The sequence below is a fragment of the Sceloporus undulatus genome, chromosome 4 (genome assembly GCF_019175285.1).
Source record: "Sceloporus undulatus isolate JIND9_A2432 ecotype Alabama chromosome 4, SceUnd_v1.1, whole genome shotgun sequence".
Lineage (NCBI taxonomy): Eukaryota > Metazoa > Chordata > Lepidosauria > Squamata > Phrynosomatidae > Sceloporus > Sceloporus undulatus.
In genome coordinates, this window is record NC_056525.1 from 180068648 (window position 1) to 180080905 (window position 12258).

General features: G+C 38.8%; 1 protein-coding gene across 1 annotated transcript in view; it reads left to right on the top strand.

The window, feature by feature from the left end:
• The window catches only part of LOC121928488 (myelin basic protein), a 143556-nt gene that overhangs the window by 47861 nt on the left and 83437 nt on the right, over nt 1-12258 (top strand). Inside the window, exon 3 of the mRNA XM_042463267.1 lies at nt 11704-11797. Within this exon, the coding sequence (XP_042319201.1) occupies nt 11704-11797 (94 nt within the window). The remainder of the gene's footprint in view (nt 1-11703; nt 11798-12258) is intronic.

The following is a 12258-nucleotide window of genomic DNA, read 5'->3' on the forward strand; positions in this document are numbered from 1 at the left end:
TCTGCCTTCCTGCCTATAAAGCTTGAGGAACTGCTGTCCAGTAAATAACATTGTCCACAGTTATGTTCATGGTTCAGGATCAAATCATATCACTTTCTATCACAATTGTGAGGGGGACTGGAAAAGGAGATATTTGGGGGTAGTGCAGCATTTTGAATGAATGAAAATTTATTTATATCCTGCCTCTTCTGTTTTGGGGATCAAGGCAGGTAACAACTTGATTATTATTATTATTATTATTATTATTATTATTAACCTGTATTTATAAAGCGCTGATTACACAATGATAAAACAATAAACCCACAAAACCCTAGCGTAACCCTCCCTCCCAGTTTAAAATTAAACAATAAAACATAGTTGAAATATATATAACAGTACATCAAAATTATTGCACAATTCACAAGTGAGAAAGTGGTGAGGAGAGTGGATTCAGTCGGTTCTGGATCAGTCGGTTCTAGATCATGATCAATCTGGGAAGACCTGCCAGAAGAGAAGGGTCTTTGTCACCTTTTTGAAAGCCTCCAATGAGGATAATTGGTGAATCTCTTCCAGCAAGTCATTCGGGGGCGGGTTATAGACTGCCACTTTGAGGCGGTCTGCCGCCGCCGCCGTTTGCTCCGTAAGGGAGCCGTCGCAGCCACACCGCGCGGCTCCCTTATGGAGCAAAAAAGAAGCTCCAAAATGGAGCTTCTTTCTGCGGCGCCCTAATGATGTCACGAGGCGCCGCTGGCGCACTCGCGATGTCATTAGTGCCGCAACACGTTCGGACGCACAGCGTCCGATACATAAAGATGGCGCTGGCCGTGTGGAACGGCTGGCGCCATATTGTACGGACAGAGTCCGTATTAGACCCAGGGGCGTCTAGAAGAGACGCCCCTTTTTAAAAATGGGACGTCCTGTGGACGTCCCAAGTGGCGGTCTATAACCCGCCTAAGTTTTGGGGGCAGTGGCAGAAAAGGATCTCCGGGAGGTCACCACCAGTCTGATCCTTCTGGGTTGTAAGAATTTTTTCCCGGAGGAACGGAGTGTACGGGAAGGATTATATGAGGGGAGGCGTTCCTTCAAGTAGACTGGACCCAAGCCATGTAGGGCTTTATAGGTGATAACCAACACCTTGTACTGTTTTGTGGGTGTGTTTTTTGGGTGGGATTTATATACATGTTCTGTTTCTGCATGATTCCAGGGAGAAAACAACCTGAAAATACATCTTAAATGGGAGGGGTATGGGGCTTTGCAGAACTGGTGGGGAGCTTCATGGTCCAGAAAAGTGTGGTCCAGGGGCTGTATGTAGCTTGCATGCCACACTTTGACCCCTTTCCTGAAATATGGGCTTTTAAAAAAAGCATGGGCTTTTCTTATCCCCCCCCCCCCCGACCTCATGCATTATATGACTGAAACAAAAGGACAGGAGTGGCAAAAATCAGTGGAACCATGGCAATTAAAGTGGAATCATAGTCCAGCAGACCAGGGGTTCAGATCCCCAGCCATGGAAATTATCTGGGTAGCCTTGGGCAAATCACTCCCTTTCAGCCTAAGAAGAAGGCAATTACAAACTCCTCTGAAAAACTTTGCCAATAAAATCCTATGATAAGAGTCACTATAAGTCAGATGGCACATGGCAACAACAATGTTAAATTTCCCCTTCCAATCAGGACACACACACTTTACTGAGAAAACAGTGATCATCTGCCGTCATGGCAGATTATGTTTCTTTCATTTTCAACAGATTTACAGAAATCTGGGATGAAGGATTTTATATTTTATTGCTTTGTCCCAGAAAATTTCAATCAGGGTAGTTGTTTACATCTTGTAGAATTTCGGACATTTCAGACATTCTTGTTTCTGGAATAAACAGGCTTATGGCTTTAGGGTTGTGATGGTTAGGGTTCAGAAACTAACACTGAAGTAAAACAGTCTTTGTTTAGTTGATGTATTTATAACACATCCACATTCGAAAATGTTTGTCTAATTGCTTGGTAGCTATAACACTATCAAGACTGTTGTAATTCCAGCTCCAACATATTGCTCAGATTGTACAATGCTTTTATGCATACATATAGTTTCAAAACATATTGAAACATGGCAAAAATCAGACAGTTAGAATGAAAATCATCATATTGAATCTATCTACAGTAATACATTTGTAAAAGACAGATGAAAGCACCTGTGTGGAACAGGAAGAACAACAGGGACCAAAGTAATTGCTCCATTTTTTATTATATCTTCTTTGGGGATACATCTGTAACTTGTAAACCTTCATCTTCATGGCTCCAGAAAGAATAACTTCATCCACCTGAATTATCAGAGTTGATACAAAGAAATGTGGAGCTTTACGACTTAGTCATCAAATTGACCGCAGGTGGCTTGTGTTAGAGCAACTGTTGTCTTTGCTTGATTATATGTAATAACATCAAGACAGAAATAAGTAAGCCATGTATTCACCAGAGCTTGGAAACATTACTTTTAAGATGACAATTCCCAGAATCCCCCAGCCAGCAAACTCTATCACATTTTAAATGTAATACCCAGTCATTTTGTATGAGTATAAAATGAGCTTAGTAAACTTTCTGATGAGGCAGATGCTTGTACTGCTTAAGATGGGCTGACAGAACAAATAGCTTTATGAACAGTGTGGAAAACCTCCCACATCACAAAACAGATTGAGAATTTAGGGGCAACCTGGAAGTATCTAATGTGTGAAGTCCAAAAGACTTATGCCACAACATGTTTGTACTAATGAACCCCTCTGGTGTTTTTAAGAAAAACATAGATTAGAAATTCATTAGTTACCAAAGCTTGGAAATTTTACTTTTTGGACTATAGCTCCCAGAATCCCCTAACCAGCATGTCCAGTGTAAGGCCAAATTCCCAGTCTACTTTGTGATCTGGGAGATTTCCCATGCTGCTGCAAAGGTGATTGGTGGTTCCTATGGTGGTGGAGTGATAAAACCATTCTAGTTTCTGGCTAGTTTTAAATTTAGGATTAGAGTTCAGTACCTTTAAAGTCTAGTTTAAAACCTGGAGTCTATTCACTGCCCTACTGATTTGGAAGCTACGAGCTGCCATTGTCCTAACCTTAACACTAGTTGTTCAATTAACTCATTTTTGAAGGAACAGATATCTGCCACCTTAGATGATTTTCGCTGGTCATTCTGCATAGGTACAGTCTGAATATTTGCCTGAAGACATTGAAGAGTTTTCATGGATACAAATGATATTTCTAAAAGAATATCAAGTCCAGAATTAGGCCATTGGGTTTGTACTTCATTACATTATACTAGAGGCTCAATCGCCAGGCAAAGGCCTTTTCATTCAAGTACTTAATGACTAAGTAGGTCTATATGGGCATGCTGGACTCTTTATGTTTGAATATATTTATTAAGTATGCTAATTATTTCTTTAAAAAACAAAAACAAACCAATGTATAATTTTATATACAAAATTTTATTGTATTTTATTGTCTCGTTAATATAAAATGCTTAGCATCCTAGCCCTGGGAGAGAAATTAGATAATCAATTATCTAATTAATTAATAAATATGATGCAATATAGATGTAGCCTGAAAAACATCAAAATATTCTTGCCAGTTAAATGAACACTCTTAGTGTTCTTTTCTAGTTTGGCTAGTCCATAGGTTACATGCCCATAGTCAAAGGCTAGTTTTGTATATCTCTTCTTTGTTGTTGTGTGCCTTCAAGTTGTTTCTGGCTTATGGTGACCCTAATGCTAACCTGTCATGGGGTTTTCTGGTGCTGAGAGTGTTTGACTTGCCCAAGCTCACCCAACAAGTTTCCATGGCGAAGTGTGGGTTTGAACCCTGATCTCCGGAGTCCTAATCCTATGCTCAAACCACTAGATTATGCTGGCTCATCTCTTTTTTACTGCATCTTAATAATATTTTGTGATTTGAGATCCCTTTTCTGGTTCACACAAAACACATAGGAGCCCTATCACACTGCCACATTATGATCCTATCATTCCACTTCAACACCATAGAATATTGGGATTTGTAGTTTGGTGATGCATTAAAGTTCTCTGGTTGAGAATTCTAAATATCCCTCCCTTAAATACACATTCCAGGATTCCATACAGTGAAACCATGGCAGTTAAAGTAGAATCATAGACCTATAATTGTTTAGCATAAGGAGTGCTTTTACCATGGTAAGCTTAATAGGCTGTTGTAAACCTCAGGCTTGCACACTCCATCTTCCCTTTTCTCTGCAAAAAGATGTTAAGCTTTTACATTAACTTTAAAAGAAACTGCATTTTTATGTTACATAGTACCTCAGGGAAGTATGGTTTACTGTTACCAGAGTAATTTAACAAATAATTTTCCAGCTGCTGTTATACAGTCACTGGTTATCTCCTGAAATACTGTAAGATATGTACCAGGAAAAAAATCCTGGCAGCTGCATTCTGAACTAATTGAACCATTATGGGCCATAATCTTGAATATGGCCAGGTGGAATAATATTACACACAGTCTGAAAAAGCTTATTTCAATGCTCATTGACCTCTAAACCAATTTCAAGTTGCTGGTGCTTAGCCTGAAATTTCCAAACAGCTTGTGATCCGAATACCAGAAGGAGTGTATCTTTCTGAACTAGCTTGTCCAGTTATTAAAATTGTCCATCTAGTGTGTCTCTTCTCCATGTGTTCTTTTAAGGGATGTACATTAAATATGTAGAGGAAGAGAGCATTTTTGTTGATGGCACCCCTATTACTTGGTGCCAGGTTAAAATATATACTTACATAATTGCCCCAAGATTTTCAGGTTGGTATTCTGGGGATTTTTTATTTTTTTTAGTCTGCTTGCTTGTGTAAGCTTGTTGCTGCTGTCCTTTCTAACTTACCAGTCAAGTCCTTTCTAACTTAAGGCCAATCTAAGGCACACTTAAGACCAATCTAAGGCACAGGGTTTTCTTGGCAAGATGTATTAAGAGGGGTTTGCCTTTGCCTCCCCCTGAAGCAGAGAGAGTGTAATTTGTGCAATCCCCATGGGATTTCCATTTCTGGCTGGGGATTTGAACCCTGGTCTCCAGAGCTGTAATCTAATGCTCAGACCACTACACCATGCTGTCTTAGCAAATTCTGAGTTATTTTTGCTTTAAAAAACAAATAGACTTGGTATCAGTAACAATGAAGGTTGGTCTAACATATTTTTATGATAATAAGTAATAAAACCATGTTTGGGTCTCTTGGTTTGTCTGATGTACAAATCATATTACTTCCTGACACTTCTCTGTTTCCACTGTGATACCATGATATGATACATATATTTTATATTAGGCATTGTGTGCCACAGTTACATCATATTGGTGAGTTTATTACTGCTACTTTAGATAGGGCCCCAGAGACATTATTTAATACTAAAAAGCAATTTAGAAGAAAGTAAAGTTAGATTTTGGACTATGACTTTAGAGGCTAGGTTCTGAATCCCCATTCAGCCAAGGAAGCTCACTGGGTGACCTTATGCAAGTGACACTATCTCAGTCTCAGAGGAAGGCAAAGGCAAAACCCCTCTAAAGAAATCTTGCCAGGAAAACCTAGGTTTTCATAAATTGGAAACAACTTGAAGGCATACAACAACAGCAAAACTTGATTCATTATCCTATGATCAGTGATTAAGATTAAACACTCTTGCTCTACTGCTTTGATGCCAAATTATTACATTTCACAGCTGTCTTAATCTTGAAAAACTGCAGGTATTGAAGTAGGCACAAGAGAGCACTACAACTTCTGAAAAGCACTGGGGAAGATGGCTAGTTCTTGAACAGAGGCTTTCCATAGTTCAAGAGAGCACAGAACACCACTGAGACAGAAATAGCTCAAGAATGCTTTGATTCATTTAAAGAACATGGAGTTTTTCTCTTGAGTTTTGTGTGGAAGCAACTTAGTATGTCTCTCCAAGTAAGGCTGCTACTGAGCAGCCATATCCAGAGTGATTTGATGAAAGCATTGTCAAGTCACAATGATACATTATCTGGTTATCTCCTGACTGAATTATTGTGAGCATATATATGTGTATGCGTGTGTGTACATCAGATACTTGTCATTTAGCATTCAAAACAAATAAATGAGATAAACAACATACTGCTCTGTGTGTCCTGAATACCATTTTAGTTTAACAAACATCTATACATTAGAAAGTCACTTGGGGATGACTGAAATATGACTTATGATTTAAGTTGTGTGTTTGCTTTGAAAAACCACTTCTAATTTGTCCACTTTTCATGAAACTCTGGTAAATTCTTCATAACATTTTCTGGATGGGTCAGTCAGATGGCATGGCAAATACATATCTGGCATGAGTTTTTGTTGTTATGTGCCTTCAAGTCATTTTTGACTGATGGAGACCCTAAAGTGAACCTATCATAGGGCTTTCTTTTCTTGGCAAGTTTATTCAGAGGGGTTTTGTCATTGCCACCTTCTAAAGCAGAGAGCGTGTGAGTTGCTAAAGGTTACACCTTTTTATGCTCAAGTGGAGATTTAAACCCTGGTCTCCAGAATCGTAGTCCAACACTCAAGCCACTACACCATGCTGGCACTTCTAACATATAATGTATCAGTTCCTGGCTTATGAAACCAAATCTAAGACCTAGCACAATAAACTGCACCCATGACCATGTGGAAGCCATTTTCCATGACAACCACACTATTGTAACTTCAGAATTGACCATAAGAGGACTTAAAGAGAGTTAGAGCAGGAAGGTGAATTCCTTTGAAAAGAAATTTGTATTTGTACTGCTGAAACATTTAGTCATATTATCTGAACAGGCCAGGCCCACTCCATTGCTTTACAGAATAAAGCCTCAGGCCATTATAGAGGGAAGCATGACTTGATTGTGGTCTCTGGAGGTCTCTGGATGAAAAGAGCAAAAACCCATTTTCTTAAAAGGGTGAATATAGCCATAAGACTTACCTCTTTAGTAAATCAGACAGAAGTGGATGCCCATTTGGGTGGGCATTCAGGTGTGTGAAGTTGTGATTCGAGATAAGAGTTGTGTAGTACCATCAATTTACATTTACATATACATACAGAGATGTATACTGTGCTAACATCACAGTCAGGATCTTTGCGATCATCATCATTAGGATTTTATCAATTAAAATCAGTTTAAATACATTTAAGGTTTAACTAATGAAGCATGCATTGGACATTTTATTTGGAAGCAATGGATGGGGAAAGCATTGATGAATTAAATGTTAATGAAAATATTGATATTTAATGAAGAATGAAATTTTAATTAATGTGAAGGTATTTTAATTTCTAATGCCCTTTTTCCCCTTTTTATATATTTTGTATCTCCATGTATCTCTTATCTAAAACAATTTCCTATCTCTGTCTACTCACTATTTACTGTACTTATAACCTATTTCTTCATTGCGAATGCTATATTTTCCTCAATATATCACCAATCTATATATTTACACCACAAACCAGATGAACCACAATAGTACACACTTCATTACTTCTATTAATATAGTTTTCATTCAATAATCTCTCCATATTGCTTCCTCATATATTCAAACACTAAAGCCCATTCTTCTTTAATTTTCCGTGATATATTCCCTAACCTTTCATCCCTTACTACTTGCGTCAATTTATCCATTGCGACTATTTCCATTAATTTTAGCGTCCATTGCTCTACTTTTGGGATCTCTTTTGTTTTCCATCGTTGTGCAATTAATATTCTTGCTACTGTTGTCATGTAGAATAATTGCTTTCCATATTTCCTTTCATTCTTAATATCAAATATTCCCAATAGGAAGCTTTCTGGTTTTAGTTCTAACTTAATTTTCAACATTTCTTCAATTACATCTCTGATTTGTGTCCAAAATTTCTTAATAACTTTGCAATTCCACCAGCAGTGTACAAATGTACCTGCTGTTTCCCCACATTTCCAACACTTATCATTTCTATTTTTATAAATTGTGGCTAGCCTTTCCGGAGTTAAATACCACCGGTAGAACATTTTAAACCAGTTTTCTTTTATATTTTGAGAAGCACTATATTTCAGTCTTTTTGTCCACACATGCACCCACTGGTCAAATTGGATATTATGCCCAATATGTCTGGCCCATTTGATCATAGTGTCCTTCACCGCTTCTCCCTCCATTTCCCATTCCAACAGTTTCTTATATAGCTTTCCAATTAACTTATCTTGTTCCTTCGTTAATAACTTCTCCAATTCTGTTACGCTTTCTTCATCATCAAATTCCTTTAAATCTTTTGATGTTCTCTCATAAATTCTCCTATAGGCATACCACCACAAGTCAAATCCCAATTGTTCTAATTCTAAATGCGTTTTTATTATAATTTTACCTTGTTCCTTCTTTGTTAGTTCATTATATTTAAACCACTTTTTTCATCTAATCATTTCTTTTCTATAAATAGCCTCGTGAGGTGAAAGCCACATTGGGAATTTATGGAACATCCTGCTCTTATATTTATTCCAGACCTTTAATAAATTTTTTCTTATACAATGATTATTTACTATCTGATTAACTTTTTCTTTGTCATATGCTAGATAAGCGTGGAATCCATAGCTTAAACCATGGAATGTATGTAGGTAAAATGGTAAGGTAGTATGGTGAGTATGATTGGTGAGGTTTAGGGAAGGGTTTTTTTTTTCTTTTTGGGGGGGGGGGGGGATTGGTATTGTATGATTTGATTGTGATTGTTAGTTCGATATGATTTTGTTTTGTTATGGTATGTTTTGTTATAGTATGTTTGTTTGTAATCAATAAAATTTTTAAAATTTTTTAAAAAAAATCTAATGCATCTAAGTAGTATTTTTTTTAATGATTTGGTTCGCAGTTTGGGGGTGCTTCTGGACTCGTCGCATCACCTTACTGCTCAGGTGGATGCGACGGTCAGGAGCACTTGTTATCAGCTTCGGCTGATATGCCAACTGAGACCCTTCCTGGGCCGGGGGGACCTTGAAACCGTTGTACATGCTCTGGTAACCTCTCAATTAGATTTCTGTAATGCACTTTACATGGGGCAACCCTTGTACCAAACCCGGAAGCTTCAATTAGTGCAGAATATGGCTACTAGGCTGGTTACTGGATGTCTCAGGGCCAGCCATAAAACGCCAGTTTTAAAAGATCTTCATTGGCTGCCTATTCGCTTCCGGGCCGAATACAAGGTGTTGGTTATGACCTATAAAGCCCTAAATGGCTTGGGCCCAGAGTACTTGGAGGACCGCCTCTCCCCATACAATCCGCCCCGCACTCTCAGATCGGGTGAGAGACATCTTTTAAGAGTTCCAGATGCTAGATATGCTTCATCCCGGAGGGCCTTTTCTGTTGCAGCCCCACAGCTCTGGAACTCCCTCCCCAATGAGCTCTGTACTAGCACCTCCTTTAATACTTTTAAGAAGGATCTGAAGACCTTCTTATTCCACCAGGCTTTGCCCCCGTGAGCCTTGTCTGTTATTCTTTTCCCCTTGGCGATGTTTACGATGTATTCCACTCTACACAGCCATTTGCTTGGGGTGCTGTTGGATTTGTATTGTTGTTGACTGCTAATTGTTCTTAATTGTTGTAATTCTGCTGGAGGGGGTTGGGGCTCATGTTGTTTTAACTGTTTTATCTTTTATTGTTCACCGCTGTGATCCTTGGAATAGCAGTATATAAATAATTTTTTATTATTATTATTTTATTATTTTAAACAAACAAATAAAAAACATTACTGCCATAACAAAAGTATGAGCCTGAAACTCATTGCCAACCTAAAAAGTGGCCCCCTGTCTTGCAGCACACATGTTTAACAGCAAAGGATGTAGTCCTGTATGTAAAATACCTGGCAGTAAATCCTGTTTCGCTTGGTGAGCCTTGTGTAAGAGCAGATATGCAAATGAATGTACTACATTTCAACCTAACAGATTAATTTCATTAACTAGTTTATTGACTGATTTAGGAAGGCTTGTAAGAGATGCTCCCAGTTTTCTTCTGTATTAAAATCAGTGGTAATTGAACTTTAGTGGAAATTAGAAAACCATAACTGTAAGATGTATAGCCTATCATTAAAATACAATATAAAGATCCCATGAATGTCTCCATCCCACTAAAAAGTGCAATGAAGGAAATGTATTTTCTCAGCTCTTTTCATTAAATTATGAGCAATGGATTGTAGGGCATCTTGGGACACACTGGGAAAGAAAATTAAACAGCTGGATGAAAGGGAGGTTTTTAATTCCTTGCCTGTAGCAGAAAATAGAGCATCTGGCTCGCATGCTGCATCAAGACAGAGTATATCCACAATGGCTTGCCCACTTACTTAAATTGGGGTGAGCAAAATGATCTCTATGGCGCATTACAGACCGCCGGATTTCGGTGGTCTGGCTCCGCCTCCGCTTGCAGTGTCCGGGAGCCGCAGCGACCAAACCGCGCGGCTCCCGGACGCTCCGAGGAAGGAGCGCGGAAATCACGCTCCTTCCTGGGCCCCAGAAGAGACGCCGCGAAGCGCTAGTTGGCACTCGCATCGTCACTTCCGGGGCACGACGTGTGGACACACATCGTCCGCTACGTCAATATGGCATCTGGAAGAGACGCCCCTTTTTCAAACTGGGACGTCCTCAGGACATCCCTAATGGCGCTCTGTAACCCGCCCAAGAGCTACATGTATGCTCAAGGCATATTTTGAGTTCTCTGGCTGTCCTGATTCTTGTGTACCATTCTGTTTCTGGCATAAAAGGTTGATTTGTTTCTCCTGGAAGCATCTAAGAGCAGCAGCTCAGCTTTTCAATAGGTCACAGCCTGATAGCTATGTATTTGTTTGATGCTGGGAAATATATATATCTGCTTTTCAAAACCAAAAGTAGATTTCAGTTTTGGTATTAGGAGGTCGGGTTTTTCATTGTTGTTGGGTTTTTTTTTGTTTTGTTTGTTTTTTCATTTTTGGCAACCCATTTGGCCCTCATTGACAGAAAGTTGGCTCCTGGGCCTGCCAAAGGATCCCATCCTTGGTTTCAATGAAGGTACAGTTTGAAGTGAATTGATAAGGTGCATCAGATTTCTTTGGATTGTATACCAGTCACATGATTTAGAGACTAGCACTAAACTTGAACTTCAGCTTTAACAGAGACCTGAAAGTCCTTCAAGAGTGACATGGTGCACAAGAGCCACAAGCCAATATCCTATAGGCAGCAATGAATAACAGCATCCAAACTCTGGAAGGAAAAGCTCTGTCCAGCTGTATTTCATGAATTCTGGAGCCCAGACCAGGTGTTTAATCAGTTTCTAGATGTCTGATAAGCCCATGTCAACATCTTTTACTTTCTGCCTATTGTAACAGTACAGAGGAAATACCAAACAGTTCAGACCACCTCTTTCAACAACACAAAGAAGACACATAGGCTAGGTTTCAGCATTGTATTAGCATACTACTGCACAAAAGGACATTCACATTTTCCCTTCTCTATTTGATGTAATATAGGTCTTTTCTTTCTTCCTTTCTTTCTTTTTGAGTGTGCATTTTTTTTCTATCCCATATGATTGAAATGAAATTCTTTATTACGGTCAAAGACCAGCATCAATATAAGATATAACATAGGAAAATAAAATAATACACATACACTGCTTTAGACAAGCCTTAATTTAAAAAAAAATTACGGCCTGTCTAAAGCAATATTTGATATTGATAAAACATTTCTTACTGATGCCTTCTTAACTAAGGTGTGTATTGTATCTTTTCAGAATCCTGACACCAAAGGGGAGGAAAGTGAAAATAAAGGAAACTCCAAAGCAGTCCGGCTAACCCAAGAACCTTCAGAAGACAATGAAGTTTTTGGTATGTTTTCTAAGTGCTAAAGATTTCATGCTTCATACTTTACAGCTTTTTCATGTGTTACTTTAAGACACACACTCAAATAGTTGCCATAGGGTTAAATGTAATATCTGTGTGTGTGTGTGTGTGTGTGTGTGTGTGTGTGTGTGTGCGCACATGCCATAAGCTGTCTGTCATTGGGGAATTGTTCTGTTCTTTGTACAAAAAGAAGGTTCCCAGCCTCCATGGACCACATTCCAAAACTCCCACAATTTCAGATGGATATGCACCCACCATGGCTACATCCTTACTTGTGTCTTTATCTCTTAACGACCATAGTTGCTTGTCACCTCATCACCATACCCATCCATACATCTTGCATTTCCATAGGTATTCATACATTCTCTTCCTGTACATTATTTCACTCCATGCATCTGAGGAAGTAGACTGAGGAGATTAATGCACTACATTCTAATAGTGCTGCT